This window comes from Sorghum bicolor, chromosome 8 (genome assembly GCF_000003195.3).
Source record: "Sorghum bicolor cultivar BTx623 chromosome 8, Sorghum_bicolor_NCBIv3, whole genome shotgun sequence".
Classification (NCBI taxonomy): Eukaryota; Viridiplantae; Streptophyta; class Magnoliopsida; order Poales; family Poaceae; genus Sorghum; species Sorghum bicolor.
The window spans coordinates 60,152,851-60,174,333 of record NC_012877.2 but is presented as its reverse complement, the minus strand read 5'-3'; the positions used below and the strand labels follow the sequence as shown (position 1 = coordinate 60,174,333).

At 40.9% G+C, this 21,483-nt stretch overlaps 3 protein-coding genes across 10 annotated transcripts; 2 read left to right on the top strand and 1 right to left on the bottom strand.

The window, feature by feature from the left end:
- Window positions 2,842-7,244, top strand: LOC8070156 (WPP domain-associated protein). Of its 2 annotated transcripts, XM_021446528.1 has the most exons (6): window positions 2,842-3,399; window positions 3,973-4,203; window positions 4,440-5,875; window positions 6,084-6,210; window positions 6,484-6,585; window positions 6,667-7,244. In XM_021446528.1, the coding sequence occupies exons 2-6, from the start codon at window positions 4,156-4,158 to the stop codon at window positions 6,745-6,747; spliced, it is 1,794 nt and encodes a 597-aa protein (XP_021302203.1). In that variant the 5' UTR covers window positions 2,842-3,399; window positions 3,973-4,155; the 3' UTR covers window positions 6,748-7,244. The 2 variants fall into 2 exon arrangements, with proteins under 2 accessions (XP_021302203.1, XP_002443545.1); XM_002443500.2 differs by lacking the exon at window positions 3,973-4,203.
- LOC110429682 (GDP-L-galactose phosphorylase 1-like) lies at window positions 8,456-12,893 on the top strand. 2 transcript variants are annotated; one of them, XM_021446025.1, is made up of 8 exons: window positions 8,456-8,592; window positions 9,627-10,064; window positions 10,384-10,499; window positions 10,576-10,635; window positions 11,371-11,595; window positions 11,703-11,885; window positions 12,211-12,462; window positions 12,558-12,893. In XM_021446025.1, the coding sequence occupies exons 2-8, from the start codon at window positions 9,992-9,994 to the stop codon at window positions 12,753-12,755; spliced, it is 1,107 nt and encodes a 368-aa protein (XP_021301700.1). In that variant the 5' UTR covers window positions 8,456-8,592; window positions 9,627-9,991; the 3' UTR covers window positions 12,756-12,893. The 2 variants fall into 2 exon arrangements, with proteins under 2 accessions (XP_021301700.1, XP_021301701.1); XM_021446026.1 differs by lacking the exon at window positions 8,456-8,592 and adding an exon at window positions 8,603-8,694.
- Window positions 13,349-21,095, bottom strand: LOC8070154 (disease resistance protein RGA2). Of its 6 annotated transcripts, none has more exons than XM_021446020.1 (9): window positions 20,812-21,095; window positions 20,599-20,682; window positions 20,324-20,475; window positions 15,395-20,107; window positions 15,133-15,252; window positions 14,646-14,854; window positions 14,291-14,500; window positions 13,870-14,196; window positions 13,349-13,656 (listed from the first exon to the last, which is right to left on the bottom strand). In XM_021446020.1, exon 4 carries the CDS (start codon window positions 18,896-18,898, stop codon window positions 16,100-16,102), a length of 2,799 nt encoding a protein of 932 aa, XP_021301695.1. In that variant the 5' UTR covers window positions 18,899-20,107; window positions 20,324-20,475; window positions 20,599-20,682; window positions 20,812-21,095; the 3' UTR covers window positions 13,349-13,656; window positions 13,870-14,196; window positions 14,291-14,500; window positions 14,646-14,854; window positions 15,133-15,252; window positions 15,395-16,099. The 6 variants fall into 6 exon arrangements, with proteins under 6 accessions (XP_021301695.1, XP_021301696.1, XP_021301697.1 ...); XM_021446021.1 differs by having other exon boundaries at window positions 14,646-14,797; XM_021446022.1 differs by having other exon boundaries at window positions 14,291-14,574; window positions 14,646-15,252.

The following is a 21,483-nucleotide window of genomic DNA, read 5'->3' as shown; positions in this document are numbered from 1 at the left end:
GACAAAAAAAAGCATATTCATCAAATGTGTCCGGAGCTAGAAGCGGCAGCTATGCATTTCTTTTCTTCCTTTTTGTATGGTCACATAATGTCAGAATTAAGTTTAAGTTAGACATGTTTTATGTCAATCTAATCTTTTGTGATAAGTAGTACGATTCCCTTAGTTCTAAGGGACGAAGCCTGGATTAAGTTCCTCTATTAAAACTTGATAACATGTGCAACAATTAATTACTCTCCCTGTGCATTAAAGAGTGTTATTTTCACTTTGATCAAATATATATAATAAAATATTAAGTTTGTAGTACATAATTAGTTATAATATTTGTTTTGTGATATAAGTGTGTGCTAATATTTTCTAAAAATGTAGTATTCAAATTTCATCAATTTTGATCAACACGTAATCCCATGCCACGCTCTTTGGTAGACATAAACAAACACGGGGAGTACGTTACGTTATTAGCGACAGCCTTTGCGTAAGTTGTTATTTAGGGGAGCCGTCAATTGCACTGACCCTGCACACACGGTGCCGTATGATACGGTTGCTGGGCACTGGATTCCCATTTATTTTCTGTGTAACTGGAAAAGTACCGAGTCCTTAATTATACGAGTAATACCTAACAATAGGGCTCGCCGTACGGTTGCATCCGGATCACCATTGATCGTTCGTGTGCAGTTTTAGTGCATTTCATAATTTTAACTACTCTCTCCGATCAAGTTTGTAGGACATTTGGAGTCAAAATTTTAATATTTGGTTAATAATTTGACCAACCACAATTATATTGTAATATAAATTTGATATTATTAGATTTGTAATCATATATACTTATCCGATAATCATAAACAATATAATATGAAATAAAAGAACGATCAAAGTGTAAGTTAAAAAACTATATCAAAGTACGTCTTATAAACTGAACCGGAGGAAGTTTTGGACACACGATGATTCTCTTTTTATGACAAATTAAAGCCTCGACCCTACGAGTTTTGGACATATTTGTATTTAAATGTAGATCTGAGAGATATTTTAGGTTGAGATAGGTGATTTAGATACAAATTGAAGTAGCTAATTTATAAGATATTTCGTATTTCAAATATGGTTATTAAAAGAAAATTTTGGAGTTACTTTATATTATTTTTGGTAATGAATAGCTTGATAATGTAGATGTAATTTAGTGGTTATTTGGCATTATTTTTATAATGGAACATGTAGGTGATCTACCTGCAGATTTTGAGATTTCTTTTAAGTTATATTTCATAATGACAACATGGGTAGTTTAAATGCAATTTTAGGATTACTTTTATGTATTTTCATAATGATAGATGTGTGGGTTATTTTTTAAGAAAAAATCTATTCATTCTAAATTATAGTCATTTTAGCTTTTCTATATACATAGTTTTTGCTATATACCTGTACATAGTGTATATCTAGATAACATTTCGCTCCCGACGAGAAATGTGAAATTTCAGAAATATTAGGTCAAATTTAAATTGTTTTTAAATTTAGTCATTTCACTAGAAAAAAACTCTGCAATCATCATCTATCATAAATTTATATAACATCGACAAATAACACAATATATCACCGTTGTAATACAGCGAGTTGATGGTGGGCAAGCTGTACACGCTATTGCCATCGAATATGTGAGCGAGAAAAATAAATAAATTTGAAAAAGATTAGGGCTTTGAATAGACTAGAGGATATGGAGGGTCATTTAGTGTGGTTTGGTGTAATTTTAGGAAAGAAGATGAATTTAATCGTAAACTTTTGATTGATATAAATTTTTTCGGACCTCAATGAAAGAGGCGATATTTCGGAAATTTTGGCGATATTTCATCGAAATTGTAAATCTTGAGGTGAATAACAAAAGCAACTTATTAGAAAGGTCAAAACGGCTTATTACCAAATGGAATTAGAGTACACTGAATTGAAGGACAGATGTTTCTAATTATTTTTGAAAAAAATTAAGGATCTCCTTTTTACCTACAACATCTTGCGGGGATTAAACACGGCGGTGAAGGCCTCATTACCATTATGATACGATATCCATTGTCAACTGACACTCCGTACTACTTTTATGCGGTAGACATCCATATACAATTTGAGTAATTATTGGCAATAAATATGAAACTTGACCTTCTCAAAAAGTTAAAATACTATTTTTAGAAGCATATAGGAAGTACATAAAAGGTTTATTTGGCACAGGCACAATAACTTCTTAAGTGTTTTATTTGCCAAACACCAATTTTCAAAACAACTCAACCTAGAAAGCTATTTCTCTCATTCTCACAAAAACATGAGTTGAGATGAAGCTAAAAAAGTAGTTTATCTTGGCTTTCTCTTATTTCTCTCTCATCCATACATGAAATTATTATTGGTGAAGCTGTTCTGCCAAATATTTTTTCTCCAAAACAACTTAACTTTATCTAGAAAGTTGCTTCTATTTTTTTTTTTTTAAAAAAACTTTTCTAGTGAAGCTGATTTGTGCCAAACAGATTTATCTTGTTTTTTTGAAAAAAAAAGTTTGAATTGAAACGTGGGGAAAGAAAGAATACTTTTCTCTCTCCCGTCAAGCACGACCCCCGAAGCAGTGTGAGACGTGAGTGGAGTGGAGCGGAGCGCTACAGCAGAGCAGTGAGAGCCAGTGACCGACCGCCGGTAGAATAGAAAGAGGAGGCGACGACAGGGACAGCAACAAGCGCCGTGGCATCCCCGACAAAAAATCGCTGCGGCTTCCAACCAGGGGCGAGGCGACGGACGCTTCCCTGTCAGCGTCGCCGTCTTCCTACCTGTCTGTCTGTCTTTGCCCCCCCGTCCCCTGTGGCCCTGTCCGTGTGAACCAAAGCAGCAAGCAGCAGAGTGCAGAGGGCAGAGCAAGAGCAACCACCACCACTCCCGTCCGTCTCTCCCTTTCCTCCTCTCTATCCGCCTCCAGTCTCCACGCACACACATCCACCAAGAGACAAGACAAGGGAGCGGTTGCCTTGCCAGGCGCTTGATTTCCCCTTTTTCCCCGATTCCAGTTAAGCACAACACAAGCAGCGGTTTGGCGTTTGATGATTGCGCAATCGAGGAGCGGCGCGGGGACGGACGCACCGAAAAGGGGCCGCCTTTACAGGACACGGGGCCTCCTCGCCTCGCCTTTCCCTTGAATCTCGCCGCCCCGCGCCGCGCCTCCTTTCGTTTTCCCGCCCCGCCCCGTTCGCGACCTTTGCAAATCGCAACCAGTACTGTCACGGCGAGCGAGGGAGCGGAGCCTGACGAGTCTCTCTGACGACGCGGCGCTACCTCGTGGCGGAGGAGGAGGAGGAGCAAGCAAGAGGGCCGAGAGCCTCGCCGACGCGTGTGCGCGCAACACGCCTCCCGTCCGGCGACGGGGAGATGGAGGCGGCCGCCGACCCGGTGAGTTCGCCAACTCTCCTCCCGTCTCAGTGCTTCTCCTAGTCAGCGGTCTCCACGGTGCAGCGCAGCAGCCAGCGATCGATTCGTTCCTCGTTGTCATGTTGTTCGATTTTCCTTTTTTTTTTGGCTTGCTTCTGGATTTGGTGCGGTAGGAGCAGAGGAATATGTGTGTACAAGTGGTCCAGTTCATCCATTAGTTCTTGCGTTGGCTCCATTCGATTCCATGCGCTGGCCGTGGTCCACAATATTTTTCAGCATTAGCGCACATCATTGCTTGGGGTTGGGGTTGCTCAGTTACCGTAACCGCTGGTCAGTGTTGGATCGGAGGTGAAGTCGCAATTGCTTGAAAGAGGAGACAATTTTTGTGTGTGTGCCTCTTGCTTCTTGTCGCGGCAAGTTATTGTAGGACGTTGGGCGTGGTTTTTGGTTCTTAGTAGAAAAAATCTCACCTTTTCATTGCAAGCTTTTCTCATGTATTATTAGGTCTGCTAGCAGCTACTTTCCTTGTTATTTCCGTAGTAGGAGAATCGTTTGTTTCTGACAGTTTTGTGCGATTTTCTTTGAACTTCGAAGGATGAATGACCGCATTCTGCATTGCTTTGCTGCCATGGGCAGACCCAGGCCTAAGGCCACTAAGGCCGTGGCCTACCATTGATTTTGGCCTAGAGATGAAGCCGAAGTCTGCTGATAGCTTCATCTGGGCACCACGACCGATCAGTGCCTTCGGTTTTTCTCAGTCCCGCCGCTAGCCGCCTCATGTCGAAGCGTCGCATGCTTTGCTTCTTTCAGCCAACCTCCGCCTTTGTACTAAAATTACATACTTGCTTGGTTTAAATGATTGCTCAATTTTGTACAAGAATTTCATACTTTTTCGATTGGTCTACAAAATTACATACTACAAACCCGTTTAAAGAAATCATCTAAACTATTAATAGCAGTGTAGCAGTATATATGTGGTAAGCTCACATTGAAGATATATCCTTGCTACTTTGGATATTAGTTAGACTAGCTCACGGGTTTGATTCCTTTTCTTTTAACAGCTGGAGTATGAGCTGCAGGGAGAGATCTCTGGCATCTTGATTCAGAACTACGTTTGCGGTTTGCACCACGAGTTTGAGACGAAGTTATGGGAGCATCAGAACTGCATCAGCACTCTGAACAGGAACTGGGCGGAAAAGGTTTCTGAGATCGCGGTGCTGCGCGACGAGCTTCACAATGTTCTGAGCGTTATACTAGCTTCGGAACCTGGTGCTCATCATCCTCACCAGTCCCACGGTGTTCTGGAAGACCAGATGGTCATTGTGAAGGCAAAAGATGATGGTGAGCCTCCGGTAACAGAGAAATGTTCTGAGTCAAGCGAGGTTACTCTCGAGATCCCAGATTTTTCCCTCCTGAAGCACATGCCCAGTGAAGAAATGACGAACTTTCTCAAGACGGAATGGCTAAAACTGCGAAGACAGCACGAGTCTGAGCTTCATGAGAAGACAGAGGAGCTGTTCAGGGTGAAAAGGGAACACGCAAAAGAGAAAGCTTCGTTGCCGCTTAAGAAAGAGAGAGAGCTTGAGTTCATCAAATCGAAGTTGCTCCAGACCATCTCCAAGCTTGGTGAGATAGCCTCGAGGAAAGAGAATTCTTGTTTTGACGGTAATGAGAATAAGGAGATGCGCAGGTTGAAGGACAGGATCGGTATGCTACTACATGATAATAATCGTCTCCGAGGTTTGCTGGCTGATAAAAAACAGGAGGTTAAGCACCTCTCTTTGCAAGTATCAGATTCAAAGAGCAAAACGACCCAGGACTCACTGTCAGAGGCAAAACTGTTGAATAATTTTGAGAAGCTTAGGGCTGAACTTGAAGATTTAAAGGTTGAGAGGCACTTGAACAATTTAGTGGATTCGTCTGTATTCAAGGAAGTTTTTGATAATTATGAGAATCAGATTTATGATATGGATCAGGAGGGATCCTTCCTCAAAGAGTTGCTTGATGAAAAACAAGACCAGCTAAGTATTATATATGAAGATAGACAAAAGCTCAAGTATGAAAATAATCAACTTGTATCAATTGCAGAATCAATTATGCAGCACCATGACCAAGCCAACTTGGTTAATGATGAGCTTATGATGTTTAAGGAGAAAGTGTGCGAGCAAGAACTGCTGATATTGGAGTCAAAGGGCGAATATAACTCCATGAAAAGGTGTTTGTATGAGGCTATGCAAGAAATCCAAGTATGCAAGCAAGAAATACTTGGGCTGACTGAAAACTTAACTTTTATGTCTATTGCTTTGAAGGAAGCCAAGGAACAGAATGCCTCACTTGACGCCACAATCCGTGAAATGAAGAAAACACCAGCACAAAGTATTGGCAGTCATTGGGGACAGACTGGGGAATTTGATCTTGCCAGTATGGAGAAGTTGTCAAAAACATATGCTGACTTTGAAAGCAGATTAGTCGAAACTATTAAAAGAAATGAAACCAGGTGTGTAAGTTAACTTATAGCCTTTGACACTTCTCTATAGTTGCTTGTTTAATCTAGAACCACACTTGCTCAGCTAGGACCGTTGACTCTTTTGAGTTTTGACAGGAGCATCCTCACGTTAGTGCAGAGTAGCAACTTGGTCATATCTTTTCTGTATTTCAGTATATTATTCAAACGTTCATTTTCTTTTCTAAAAAAATATCTGCAGGTTGACTAGTCTAGTTTGTCAGTTTAGCCCACTGGTGCAGCAAGTTGCTGTCTTAAGGAAAAAAGAATTCTGGTACAAGCAAATACTTGAGATTAAATGCTCAAATCTTCGGAAAGCAGAAGCAGAGGTTAGTCTTGTTTTAAAGTTTTTTTCTTTATTAAGCTGCTACTGCTAGGCTACATCGACCACAGTACTCCTGCACAAAAAATGGGTTGGATGATAAGTTCATGATGGATTGAATTCCAAAGCTGTGGTAAATACTTGGGTCTGTCCATTAATGACCTATCCATTTCTCTTAAAGAAAAAGTGTCTGTGGCATTAAACAACGGATACTATTTGTTATGCTAGTTTATTTTCCATGTAATGAGAGCATCTGATTTATTTTGTTATTCTTATTCAGGTCGATATACTTGGTGATGAGGTTGACACCCTTCTAAGTGTTCTGGGAAAAATCTATATTGCACTTGATCATTATTCTCCAGTTTTGAAGCATTACCCTGGGGTAAGATAAATACTCCATAAAAGAATACGTCTTTGGCTATTGAGATTTAACAGGACATAACCTTTTCTTCTATTTTTCCAGGTTACAGAGATTTTGATGCTTGTGCAGAAGGTGTTGAAAGGAGAAAGCATTGAACACCTAGCCACTAAGGGAAAATCCTGACAGATTTCATGTCCATACAAACAGTTGTGCAAGATCATAAGAAGAGTTAGAACAATGTGCTGTGGGAGAATATTTACACGGACTTACAGCAAAGAAACTTGCTAGCTTAGAGTATTTTGTGCAGTCAAAGTAGCCATGACTCCAATTAAAAGGATACGTAGCCATGACTGTTGAATTTGTAGAGTAACCACTTTTCAGCCTTGCTAGTTTCAGTTGTATTAGTGTGCAGTTGTAGTGGAGTTCAGACTAGAAATTCAAAGGGTTGGTTCAACGACGGTAGCTTTGCATACATGTATTTGGGATGTATAAATGTGTATGTAACGGTTGTAGGATTAGATTGCATGATGATGCTTTCGGTGATAATTATTTCAAGGAGCATAGCTTCTTGTAGTTATATATGGAGTATTGTATGCTTGTAGTGGGTAGGGAAAATGAACTTTGTAACAGTTGCAGTCCATTCGTTTCAGTTAAAATATACATGAAGATTCTTTGTTTGATGGAAGGAGTTATTGATATGAACTGCAACTTGTATTTAATTTGGTCAAAATATACATGAACTTGCGTTGACTGATATTTTTAATTGCAAATGTCTATAAAATCATAGGAAACAATATCCTTTTTTTAGGAACCAGGATATCTCATATTCATATCTGGGCCAGATAGCCTTGCCTGGGCTCAAAATGGGCCCGTGTCCCTTCACCCGCATACCCAACAGGCCAACACTTAGGAATGTGTGCTCAAACTAAACTCCAACAAATATTCCAGCAGAAGTTTGCCAAATCAGTAAATCAAGTTACTGTACTACTTATGGTAAAAAAATAATTATTAAATGGTTCTCGTATATTATGAATGTTTGTGTGACTCATATGGTAGCGCTATTCTACACTCTAGGTGTAGAATATTGTTCTACACCGCAAGTCAAATTTGAGCAGAAAAAATACTGAGCAATACTGTTGTTCAGTATCATTTATGACTACACCTAGGACCTTAAAATACTGAAAAATACCGAAACACAAGTACCGAACAATACTGAATTTTGTTCAGTATAATAGTTTGGTGTAGAATAGCACTTGTATATATATATATATATATATATATATATATATATATATATATATATATATATATATATATATATATGTATGTATATATGTATGTATGTATGTATGAGGTAAAGCTTGGATTTAGAGCTATACTCAAGACTTGACAGGTAATGTAACCAAAATTACAAATGGAGAAGCCCCACTGTTTGAACTTTTGAAGTGTGGAAATAATGGTTGAGTCGTTAAATTCAAATGGGCAAATGTGACAACCTTATATATTTGGGCCTCGCATATACAAATATTTCTTACTACTAACCAAAATCTACAAAAATGGTTGAAAATTTTGACTTGTCTGTTCAAAATTTTAGTTGTTCGCTTTTCTCATAAATCCATGAACAAAAACAATTACACGTAATATGTTCATATTATAGTAGTCACATTATTTTTTAATTCTTTCTCGTCCAAAAAAAAAACCAACAACAATAGTGATTGTCAAGCCAGTCACCAGGGTTGGTAAACGCCAAAAAATTAACAATTTTTAAATTTAAAGAAAACAAAAAGGGAAAACATATAACATGTTTGGCATGATTTTCCTGTTTTTTTATTTGATTTGAAACCTGTTTTAATAAAATTATTAAGAAGCCAAGTGCCAGTTCACTACCACTTTTGGCATCTCCAACTCCACCGGCCACACGTTTCTCCTCCATCTCCATCTCCGCCTGGAGTCCTGGACGGACACCACGCGCCCGACGGCCCGAGCGACGCTTCCGCCCCCGCGCCCCGCTTCGCTTCTGCCTTCTGGGTACCGATTTCTTCATCCATCCGCTCTCTTTCTGACCCGCTTCGATTTCACGGAATCTCCCAGTTCGTGCGGTCGCTCTCCGCGTAGCAAGAGACTGTCCATGTTGGTGGTTTCCCCCCCTCTTTCGATCGAGTTTGCCGCGTGCATTTTTTTTCTTGGTGATGGGTGGATGGTGGTGCCAGGTCGAATGGCCGTCGGAGGGGATCGCTGCCGCACTGTCAGCGGGCGGGACTAGTCTGTAGTTTAGTCTGATCATTCACTTTGATTCAATCGCTCGAGTTTCGTCGAAAGAGGAGGATTATTAGAAAAAAAAGAAAAGAAAAATATGTTCTTTGGGCGTCACCGAAGGATCTGGTAATTGTACGGGTTTATCAGGAAATTTGTTTCTCTTAGGGACGAAATTCTGTTTCTGTTCGCGTTTGTGTTCTTGAGTTACGGGAATTGATGATCAATTGGGAGCTTATGATTTTAGGTGGCTTGTTTGTTTTTTTTACATGGAGCATTCTAGTGATAAATGTGTATGGGGTTACCATCCTTTCTCGTGCTATCAGTTTTGGTGAATTAGAATGTGTGCAGACATTATATTATTAGATTAGATTAGATAACATGAAAGCATATTCAGAACCACATGCTTTTTGCATGCTTTGGAGTTTGAGACTTCAAATGTCAAGATAATGTTTTGCACTTATTGGCATCAGTCATGTGGATATATAGACTGACATGCTCATCTGTTGTTTGTCATTGCGTCCTTTTACTTAAGGAGCAATGCATATGCATTATTCGGTTTGCTCGAGGCATGGAAATACAGTTTTGCAGAGACTTCAAAGTGCCAATTGCGAACCAATAAATAGAAAATTCTTGCTTATTGATTCGATATGGCATTTCTAGTGTTCGCCACTTAGTTTAGGCATATTATAATATATGTCCTCCATGGATAAAACATGTTGGAAGATTACTCTCAGCCTCAAATTATGTTCTCTCTCAAGACCTCTGCTAAGATTTTGACCTGTCTATTGGATTTTGCTCCTTTTCAGATTGTCCAGCTAAAGACGCTGCATTTTACAATCCAAGCTTCTTTGGGAAGCCCCTGACGAAAAACCAAGTTGGACTTGCAAAGGTGGATAGCTGGTCCAGTAGGGCTGGCTCTAGAAGATCAACCACGGCTCCAAGGATAGGATCCCGTATTACACTTCGAAGGGGAAGACAATGCTCCCAGTGTTTTCCTAAGTTTCTACTTGCATCCCCTTCTTTTCACGGTGGTCGTGGTGCCCTCCCATCTGCAGGGGGGCATCCTTCCGATTTGACCTACCTTGCTGGTGGTGGTGCTGCTGAAGTCTGAAGTAGGATTGTTAGTATTGTAGATATTCAGATAGTATTACATAAACTAAGCATCATAACTATGGTGTCGGCCACCAAGGTAGAAGGTGAATATTCGTTTCTGAGCAAGAACTCTCACCTGGATCAATCTGAAGGTGAGCAATAGCTGCTTTCAAATCGTTTTTATCTCATTCATTATTAATTTTCCATTTTTTTGCCTGATCTTCTCTGTAGTAAAATTCTCTATTACATGAGTTGGATCAATTAGTCATGTTACAGTTTCAGTTCATAATATCTGCCTGGTTGATTCTTGAATAGGTTGGTTTGGATAAGTCATTAAAACACCTAGGCAATTTTGTAGAACCAAATCAGCTACTCTCGCTGGTATTTGCATTTAGAATAACAATAATATATTCGGGTTTTATTATTATTTTCTTGGTAATGCTAGTCCTAAACTCCTCTTTGCATCTTCAGGTGTGAAGATACATCTATATCAATTTGGTGCAGAACACAGAAATGAGAAACTTAAAAGCTTTGCATGCTCTGTACAGGATGGCCCAAGTTTACTTGATATGTTGCTTCTTTCCCAGGTTTTGTAACTTCAAGAGTTGCACAATTTTGTGAATTCTCAAAGCAATGTTTTAATCCATGATTTCTTTGCACCAGTGGGATAATTTTGCCTGGAAGGGCCATTTGGACTATGATGTTACTGCTTGCCAACTTAAGGTTATCAAAGTTTTTCTTTCCATTTCTTCCATTGTTGAGAGTTTAGCGAACTCCTTAAATGGTGTGTATTTGTTCATATCAGTTTGCAGTATGCAACATTGAGTTGCTCTCTAACATGTGTTGATAGTTAACACTTTCTGCATGTACAACATCTTCATCACCCCAGCACCAACCCCAGATGCAGAGTAGCAGTGTTCTGGCTAGTGGTCACATCAACATAGTGGCATGGAAGCAGCCTAATATCTCTGCAACTCTGCCAGACATTCACTCCCCTATATGTTGGAATTATCTTTCCACCAACACACCCTTTCCCCACCCTATCTGCCCGCAAGCTTTACAATTGCTCAAATTGCCAGTACTAAACATTACTTATGGCGGTGGCTCTTAAGATAGATTATCCACAATTGTTCACATATTTCTGCAAGCAATAAGGGACACATATTGGCATCGAAGGCCAAAATCTTGACTAGATGGCCTATTTGAGAATCCTATAATCTACCAAACCTAGAATTGGCTATGGTCGTAAGGCAGCAGTTGAGTTTGTGGGCGGATAGGGTGGGGAAAGGGTATGTTGGCGGTCAGGGGTTTGTGATATACTATTATCATTGATAATTATGAAATTTAAATTGTACTAATATATTTCCCTGTCAAAAAATATGACTTCTCCGTCGACCCTATTTATGATGTGGTGGCCCTAAGTTTGTTTGGAATCATCAAATTTGTACTGCTGTACAGGTCATTGGAGGTGGAAGAAATTTTGTGGGTCAGCTGAACAATAAATGGAATCCATTTTCACTGAAGGAATATGACAAGTTCTTTGAGTCCTTTGAATGCTTGAAGCCAAATAGTATGAAGAGTTACGATGGATTGCTCCTGGGCATTGCACAAGGAGAAAATGATAGACCTGAGGTTGCTCCTTCAGCATCACCACCGAAGGATGGACTACTTGTGATTGCAAATGTATGTTCTAGTGTTGCTACAAATATCTGCCTACCCTCCCTTTCTTCATGGTACGTAGCTGCATTTTGCTTGTTCCCTTCTGATGGACATTTTTTTTCTCCCTGAAGACATATCCTGTTGAATATGGTCATATCTTCTTGGTCCCAAGTGCAATCCATCAACTATCTTGCTACTGGGACAAAAGGATGATTGGACTGGCTACAAAGATTTCCTCTGAAGTAAATAATGAATCATTCAAGGTTTTCTTTGACAGCGGAACATCTGTAGTGTCAGGTCACATGATTTTTCAGGTAATGTGGCAATATAAACTCATCAGTTATCATTAAACCATTGTTATGCAGTTTATACCACAATAAGTCGTTACAGTGTACCTCAATATATGTATTCCCTTTGTTGCTTCTATTCTTCCTTTTGGCCATGTGTAAAGTTCATAAGGCAGATTGGGCATATATTTGAGCAATGGTTCTAAACTTCTAATATTCTATTATAATAAATTACCTCTGAGTTGACAAGTTCTCTGTAGTAAGATTTGTTTAGACAGTAGAATCACCTGTTTGGCTTCTTGCACTAGATGGTTGAGGAGAATCCAGTGTCATGTTTTGTCTAATCTTGCAGGCATGTTACTTTGCAATTCCTTTACCAGTGGAGTCTGCCTCCACTTTCACGGTATATGATGGAAAGGCTGGATCAGACATTATTGTGTCTGAAACAGTTGACTACCCCCTAAAAGCTCTTGTGTTCACCAGCACCAACCTAAAAACACTTGTGAGTGTTCTCAGTGAAATATCCTTTTCTCTGCATGACAATGCTACTGCATACAGCCTGCTGATTTCCAACAATGGCACAAAGGTTTTCTTGTTTCCACAGGTAAAATCTTTTAAACCTTTTATTCCATTTATAGACAATATTATTCAGCAACCATGGTATGGAAACACATGAATATCTAATATTTGGTTGATAAGGTGAAAAATCTGGTTACTGGCTGCTGTCTGTCTGCTTGGGAGTGTGGCGGCTACTTTGTTTACCAAACCAAGTTTGATTTTGATAATGCTTCTGAGACTGAAATCTCCAACAGAATGGGCTCTGTTTCACTCGAGGATAGCACCTTTGAAGATCTGAAACATCTTTGTTGTGCTATTGCAGACAATCTTCTTATGTAAGCCCATGCAGAATGTTAATGCATGATAAATAGTCTCTGTTAACCGCTTCATATGTTTTTAAGTTCAGCTGATTGCCCATATACAGTGTGGAAACTGTCTTACATTCGGATTGATCAATAAAGCTTGCTGTTTTTAACATGGATCAGTTGTGTGTAGCACTTTGCTGGTTGGGGACAGTGATCTGGATTTATTCACAATGTTTTTTTCGACAGGTTTTGCTTGATTACTTACATTCTTGCAATTGTGCATGCTCTCATCAAACACAGTAAAGTGTAGATCTGGTCCACACATTCTGAGTTAGAAGATGCTGAATTGGCTGAACCAGCATATCTTTGCGGATGAGTTTTTCCTTTCAACAATGTTTTTTTTCCTTTTTTTTTTGTGAAAATGTGTATTTGATATCAGCAACTTGTGTAAGCATGGTCCGGACAACAGTAGGGATATGACGAATTGGTCCTATAAACCACTAAATAAGTGAACTTGGAACATTGATTCTACTGCAATTTATACTTTAAACCACCACACTTGTGGCACAACGAAAGCACACAGAATAATATATCTCACTAGATGGAAATTGAGTCGAAATCCACAAGTATTGGCAAAAGGATTTATTGATCGAATCAAAGATCTGAGTAGCCACATCACATCACAACCTTGCTCTTATTCATAAGCAAGTCATCATTACTGCTGAAAATGGCAAGTCAACGGTGCAGTTCAGATGACTGTGTTCAGTCGCATTCTTTGGTGCAGAAGCAGAATGACCTGAAGATGAGGAAGCCACACTTCCCCCTGGTGGCGCCCTCGCTGATGCAGTGCTTGCTGCACGTTTTGCTGCTACACAGGAGCAGCATTCGGTATGTGTCACTTGACCACTCGTCACACGGTTCCTTATTCCCACAGCCTGCAACAGAGAGCAAAAATATTACTAAACAAAGGCATACCATTTTACCATCATGAGTCACAACTTATTAATTTCATTTGCTACCAAGAAAGAATCAGATAGCTTCGAAGCAATTAATCTTGTTCTCCTCTTGGAACAATTAATCTTGTTCTATGACTATGGAGTGTAAAGCCTTCGATGTGTCATAAAAATTTAGTCTAAGGATGGACTTACTTGGATCCAAGAGGAGTGTCATGACCAGCAGGCTGAGGCACAATGTTGATGTCACCTTCAGAGCTGCCATATCTAGAAGAAAATTTCTAGGCATCAGCCTAATATGTGAAAATTCTTCTTATAGCCTGAAGACCTTGCTTTGCATTTGTCTCCAAGGTAAATAGAGAACAAATAAAAGGGAGGGTTGATGATGCAGCTATCCTCAACATGGAATGCCTTCCGAAACCTGACAAACTTCAGTTTGCACCATTTAGTAGGAAGCCTCATGATATTTGCTTCATGCATGGAGCTTCAGATGAAGCTGACGTGTCGCGTGGGACAAAGATGCTGCCATGTTCATGTATCATTCCATTCAGTTTCAGTTGGCACATATGAAAAAAGTATAAAAAAGGTTTAGGCACAAGACAAGGGAAACACTTACCTGAGGGAGCGAGACAGGCATGGATCCTATCATTCACTTGCAGAGAACTCTGAGATGGATGCTGCTAATTTAATGATTTATGATCACTGGATGTACATGAATTGCTATTGCATTAATTATTATCAAGATCACAAGGTAATTTGGTTGGTAAAATCTTCAGCTTGAAGCATCACTCCTCTATGGGTATGGCAATCAGTATTGCATATGCATCTGGACACAATTCCGACTGAGTAAATAAGCTTGACAAGTTGTTGAATTCATCTAGCACTAAGAAAGCTCCATAGCTGTGAAATAAACCAAATTGGCAGAAATTCATAAAAAGAGATTCTGATTCTTTTCGGATCTCTGGCCTTACCCCTAAAGCAGCATAATCTCTCCAGTAGGCAACTTTCCAGACCAAAGGAACACCTTAACATGTTGCAGGAGCCCATGAAAGCTGCACAGCCATCCCTGCCTCCACGGACCACCACCAGAACAAGGGATCCTAGACCAACCCAAGCTCGATAACTGCAGAGCAGCAGCATCCAGGAAAAAAAAAAACCAAGAGACTGAAACCTTGCTGAACTGATTTTCGTAAGAGTGCAGACCATTGATTAGAAAAAAAAAACCATCCATCAGCATTCATATTTCAGTAAATCTTCTGAGATTCAGAACAGCAAGGCAGGAGTACATTAAACATTTTCACTTGGTCGAAAACATATATCAGTTATTGTTACACACGAAACAAAAGGCATTAATAAGTGCATAAATAACTGGATCAAGCATCAAATATGCATGTAAGCAACATTCTGAACATGTACATATCTGTATGAGACTAAAGAGGTGATCTTACAGGCACTTACCAGTTTGATGCATAGGGTGGAAGGCATGTGCAGAGATTCATACTTTATTATAATCCAAAATTGTGAATAGATAGTGAGAGAATCCAGAGGACAGAATAATACACAATATGAAGAACTGCCCTGCACAGCAGAAGGAAACAAGCGGGTTGCCCAGAAGAAAACATCAGTTGTGGCCAAATAAACGAAACAAGAATGACTGAGGTTTATGGGGTTAGGGAGAAGCAAGGGAAATTGGTGGGTGGGAAATTCCACCTCTTTTTACCTTGGGTTTGTCAGGTTTTGACTATTGGAATGATATTTATCAACTCGCGGTACTGCCTCCTTAGCTCCTCACTTCCGCTTTCACTGACATCTAATTCTCGCAGTGAACTTGGAAGGTCATCCACCTCGGGCAGCGACAGTATTGCTGGGCAGTATCTGATCACTAATTTTTGCAGTGAATCTGGGAGGCAATCCTTGGGCAGTGACTGGAGTTCTGGACAAGTCCTGATATACAATTCTTCAAGTGAACTTGGGATACCATCCTTGGGTAGCATGTGGATTGCTTCGCAGTCGCACATGTCGATGTATAACCTCTTGAGGTTGTGAAGTGTACGTAGCCGTTCAGTCAGGAACTGCAGGTTACTGCAGTCAAAAAATGTGACATCCTCGAGGGAGTCGACAAACAGAAGGGCCTCTTGCTCCTCGGTAATGCTCTTCACCTTATCATACCCAAAAATATCCAATTTGGTGAGCGAGGAAAAGATCAGGCTACGATGAATGGCCGCAGTAGTGAATCCAGCCACATCATTTATTCGGAGCTCCTGCAGTTTGGAGGAACAGGATAGAATCTCCTGTTCATGCACCTGTGAGGGATCGGAATCAACAAAGAGATTGGGCGTTTGGAAGACAGATAATGTGGTGAGATGGCCTTGGGCGAGTAGAGACAACAATCCCTCGCCTCTTAAATCCCCACATCTGGATATGATTAAACTTGTGAGAGAGAGGTGAGGTTTGATAGAGGCAGCAGCACCTCTGTGCCCACTGCTCTGTTAATATCAAGGTGTTCCAGGGAGTTGGGGAAGGGGAAAGAAGAAGACAAGGATGAATAAGACGAGTAGGCGGACAGGAACTTGGGGCAATCCCAGATTTCCAGCCGTCGGAGGGAGGTTAGACGTTGGAGCCCTCCTCCTCTTCCCCCAGTTCCTCCATCTTCTTCGTTGCTGTGGTCATGTGGATTGGAGCGGAGGAGGCTCAGGTCTCGGCACTTGCTGATCTGCAGCTCCAGGAGTTGGGGAGGCAAAAGCAACAGGCCACATTCTGCTTCTTCTGATGCGACTTTAGCTGAAGATGATGGTCCGGGTGTTTCTGGTGCCGGCTGCGCCGTCACGTTCACACCCAGCCCTGTTACCTTACTACTACTCCACAGATGCAGATCTGAGAGCTTTGGGAAGTAGGTGAGTAGTTGTGTTAACTCCTTCCCACTGGCATTCCACTCCATGATGGACAACTCTTCAACTGAAAACTGGTATTTGACATGGCTATCAGCCTCAACTAATGGAAAGACATTACTCGAACAATACATCTTCAAGGTCCTTAGGGATGATAGCATTTGTAAGTAGCGCAAAGGCAGGGGTCCACATTGGAACATTCTTAACTCCTCCAGTCTGGTTAGATTATCAAAAGCTAGCACGTTCCAAAGCGCGCTATCATTTGTATCCTCCTTTCCCTCTATCTCCAAACTATATTTATTTTCTTTTATGCAATACAGATTCGTAAGAGATGAAATTCCTATTATTTTAATGGAGCACAGAGCTTCAGTCCAAGGAATGGGTGGAAATGACGATAGTTGTGGGCAGCTCACAATCTCGAGCTCCAACAATCTAGAAAATAAATTATCTTTTGCATCTTTTCCTTGTTGACGACAACATGCAGAATGTGAAAATGACAATTCCACAAGTTGAGAGCAATCCCTAATGATAAGCACTTCCAAATAAGGAAACAATTGACACGGGGCGTGTGCAACCCACTTTTGCAATCCTGACAAGTTCACAAGTTCCAGCCTTCTCAAATTTCCAAAACTCTTCTCAGGGATATTGATTGAGATTTCCTCACGGGGCACATTTACTAACCACAAATCTCCTATAGGTGGAAATGTTTTCCAGTTTACATCATTTAGACAAAGAGATTGCAGACTACTCAGTGAGAGGTTCATACCCAGCCATGAAGGGCAAGTGCCTCCTCTGTGCCCTGTAATAGATAACTTTTGAAGATTGCTACTTGGCTGAAGCCTTTCAAGAACATGATCTCCTAGTGTGGAGACATTGATAGATTGGCCAATATTTTCCCAACGTAGTATCAACTCATGTAGGCGACTTTTTAGCATCAACTTTGCTTCATCTGCTTCTTCTAGTACCAGAACATTTTGAAGACTACCAATGTGCAATGATCCACAGAGCTCTTTCAAATGTCCTATCTGCCTTAATTCAAAACCTTGATCATCTTGTTTGACCACAAATCTTCTCAACTCTTGTAATGATTCTAGTTTCCCAACCTCAGTGATGCTAGAGTGTATTGTATCATCTTGAACAAGAAGATGACGCAATTTTACAAGGTTGGTGACATCTCTTGGTAGAACTTCGATGTCACAGTGTTTTGCATCTAGGACCTTCATGTGATAAAATCTGGAAATTTTGTTTGGAAATGTTGCTTCATATAGTCTAGAACTTTCAATCCGAAGATAGCGAAGATGGATAAGACAATAAAAGTTATGCAACAAATCTTTCACATCATAGGATGATCTTGATAGAAAGACAAGACGGAGGGACTTTGCTTGCCTAAATGAATCACCAAAAGCTTTCACAAAGCAACCATGGTGTTCCCCAAATATCATCAGAGTCCGCAATTTTTCAACTTTTAATCTTGTACCCAATGTATTGAAATCTTGAACATAATTTTTGAGAGTCAATCTATCCTTGGCACTGCTATCATCTATATTGATAGACAAATGGCGGATTGATGGTAGGACTTGTAAGGAGCTGATTTGAGATTGGGAACTGTCTATTCTAAGGCATTCAACTGATGAAACTTTCTGTGCTAATTCATGTAAGAGATCATGAATGATGTAATAAGTTCTTCCATCCATCCCTCCTTTATTTTCCAAAAATCCGTAGTTAACCAACTCAGTCAAATGACTTAGCCCGATATCTTCAACTCTTTTGTTTTCACCATTTGATGAATGCAAAACTTCTTGTCCTATCCAAAAGTTAATTAGCTCTTCTCTTTCGAATTTGTAATCTTGAGGAAACAATGCACAGAAGGAGAAACACTGATGAAGCCGAGAAGGTAGATGATCAAAGCTCAACTTCAGTGCAGGCATAATGTCATTCGTGCCATTACTATGCTCCCATTCCTTACTTTCTAAGATACTAGTCCAGTGAGCCAAATCAAGTTTGGTATTCAACAATCTACCAACAGTTTTTGCTGCAAGAGGGGAGCCCTTTAGTCTACTAGCTATCTTGAACCCAGTTTGAAGCAAGAATGTGTGGTCCTTTCTAGATTTATCATCATCACCAAAGATAATTTTTTGAAATAATTCCTCAAATTCTGTATTTTCTAAACCTTGCAAATGTATTGATTGATCCTTTTTTTTATCCATTATTTGTGCTTGCACTGGAAGCCTTGTGGTGACTATAATTATATTACCCTGTACTTGTGATTTTTGGAATGGCAGTAGTAGGTGGTAGGTGTTTCCATTCATCCTCATTTTTGCAGTCCCATATATCATCTAATACAAGCAAAAGCCTCTTATTTTTCAATCTTTGCCCAATTAACTCACCAGTAGTTAGTAGCATTACTACTTTCACCATCAACCTTGGGGATATATTTTTTAATCTCTGTTAGCACCTTATTCACATTAAAGTTGAGTGATACACATGTCCAGACCTTGACATCAAAATGTTGTTGCACTTCTCCACTGTGATATATGTGTTGTGCAAGAGTTGTCTTTCCTATGCCACCTGGACCAACAATTGGAATGACCGTGAGGACCTCAGCAGAATGTTCACTCTTTGTGATAACATGGATGATGCTATTCATTATATGGTCCCTCCCATACAGTTTCTGTTCTATACTTTCAGAGGTGGTGATAGGACGACTCTGTGCAATATTTGGGACATTGCTCCAATTTGAACCAAGTGTTGTAATAATGCTAGAAACATCTTGACGCAGGAGCCGCAATTTCTTTACAATATCCTGCATTCTTTTGGAGGCATCCACTCTGTTAAATCTCAACTTGGGTGGTTCAATATTATTTGTAGTAAGGTTTCTCTGTGTTGAATTGTTGTGCATGCCAATGCCATGGTCAACTTTGTCATCCTTGTCATCATCAGGAACAGATGGCGGAGATGAGCAAGGGAAGCATTTACCGACAGTGTGGATGGGGTTGCAGCAAGATCTGGAGTTGAGCTTTGCCTTTTGTCTGTTGACCCCTGGATTAGCCTTGGCCTCTGAAGAAGCAGCAGATGAGAAGCATGAAGGCAACCAAATCTGCTTGCCAACAGCTTTTGCAGTGTGACGCACATTGAAGGCCAGGTTATGTGTGACACCCTTGGCATGCTTGTCGGCAGCATCAAAGGTACCATCCAGCTCGTCCTGGATGCGGAAGTAGTCCAGCTCGTCCAACACATCATCGGCGTCATACCCGAGGTCCTGAAGTTTAAGCAGCATCTTTTTGAGTGCCGAGTTGTCCACTATTTCCTTGCCGATGGTGTGCTCAAGCAGCGCCTGCACAGCCAGCAGCTCTTGCTCGAGGGCCTCCACGTTGTCACCGAGCTCCACGCTGGCTGCCCAGTCCTTGAGCAAGCCATCGGTTAGAGGAGACAGCGCCTTGCCCACCAGCGAAAACGCTGCGCTGACTATGGCAGTTGCCATGATCACGCTAGCTGATGTGCGACGATGGGAAGATCTCTTAGAGTTCAATGCTTCTGCCTGCGTACTGATGAAATGGAACTACCATTAGTGACTGAGTGCCACTAAATAATACAAGGCACTTTGCTCTATTAAATCAAAACTTGGATGGTTCATTGTTTGTAATAAGATTTCTCTGTGGTGAATGATTGTCCATGCCATAGTCAACTGTGCCAGTTTTGTCATTATCATGCATTATCATCATCAGGATCAGATGGTAGAGATGAGCAGGGGAAGCATTTACCGGCAGCGTGGACGGGGTTGCAGTGAGATTGGAAGTCACCTTCGCCTTGCACCAATTGATCCCTCGGCTAGACTTGGCCCCAGGAGTAGTAGTAGAGAAGCATGAGCCGAAACAATTATTGATCTGTTTGCCAACAGCCTCTGCAGTGTGATCTAGAGGAATGAATGAAATCACCATTAGCGATTGCCACACTAAGCAATACAGCAAATGCTACTAATAATCAAAACTGACGCTGCTGTCAACAAATCGATGAACCTGTCTACAAGTTTACTCACCAAGAAGAGAAACCAGCACGGCACACCACTAGATCAGAAGATGTCTTGAGTTTTGATGGGGGTGTGCGTCCAGTAAACAGATCTCTAGAGGAATTAATGAATGAAATCACCATTAGCGATTGCCACACTAAGCAACACAACAGATGCTACTAATAGTCAAAACTGATGCTGCGGTGACAGATCTAGGAACCTGCCTACAAGTAGTTTACTCACCAAGAAGAGGGGAACCCAACAGGATTTGCTTGACCGGCAAAGGATGTTATGGGAAGATGAATCGGTGCAAACTCGGCCCCAGCGGCGGCTAACCGAGAGATCCCATGTTGCTTACCGCCCGGCCAAAACCAAGAGAGGATCTCGGAACCACAAGCAGGCGAGGAGGTGCTGCGAGCTCAGGACAGCCGAGATCGACCGAGGACTTGAGATCGATGGATTCTGGTGTATGCGAGAGCCGAGAGGTGGTCGATGAGATGAGCAGCTAGCACTAGCAGTGTGGACATGAGAAGCAACAAGGCACGCACCCACCTGGCGCATATAGTACTAGTAGAGTTACTAGAGTAGTAGTACATTACTGTGACAGTCAATTTAATAATAGGTCAAATTAATTAAACTGCCGTGGAGCAAAGAGCATATGCAGCGCAATAGCAGGCACCGTAGCAGGTATTTTCGCGTGCGCTCAGCCGCTCGCGGTGAACATGCGTCCATGTGCTCATGCATAGAAAGTTACGCTAAAATTAGTAGTATATGTTCGTCTCAGTGCATGGATATGATATGATATGGTTAGTAGGCAACCCTACCAATGTTTAGCGTCCTTATAAAATTAAAACTTTAGGAGACACAAAACCAGCTTTAATGGTCTTTTCTACCAGAAATGCTGGGCAATACTTA

Excerpts from the sequence above, each read along its gene's own strand:
- LOC8070156 (XM_021446528.1), top strand. The coding sequence starts at position 4,156 with ATGTCGAAGCGTCGCATGCTTTGCTTCTTTCAGCCAACCTCCGCCTTT. Across the intron at positions 4,204-4,439 it reads TTCAGCCAACCTCCGCCTTT|CTGGAGTATGAGCTGCAGGG; the intron begins GTACTAAAATTA and ends TTCTTTTAACAG. Across the intron at positions 6,211-6,483 it reads TTCGGAAAGCAGAAGCAGAG|GTCGATATACTTGGTGATGA; the intron begins GTTAGTCTTGTT and ends ATTCTTATTCAG.
- LOC110429682 (XM_021446025.1), top strand. The coding sequence starts at position 9,992 with ATGGTGTCGGCCACCAAGGTAGAAGGTGAATATTCGTTTCTGAGCAAG. Across the intron at positions 10,500-10,575 it reads ATATGTTGCTTCTTTCCCAG|TGGGATAATTTTGCCTGGAA; the intron begins GTTTTGTAACTT and ends TCTTTGCACCAG. Across the intron at positions 10,636-11,370 it reads TTACTGCTTGCCAACTTAAG|GTCATTGGAGGTGGAAGAAA; the intron begins GTTATCAAAGTT and ends ACTGCTGTACAG.
- LOC8070154 (XM_021446022.1), bottom strand. The coding sequence starts at position 18,898 with ATGATATATGGGACTGCAAAAATGAGGATGAATGGAAACACCTACCAC.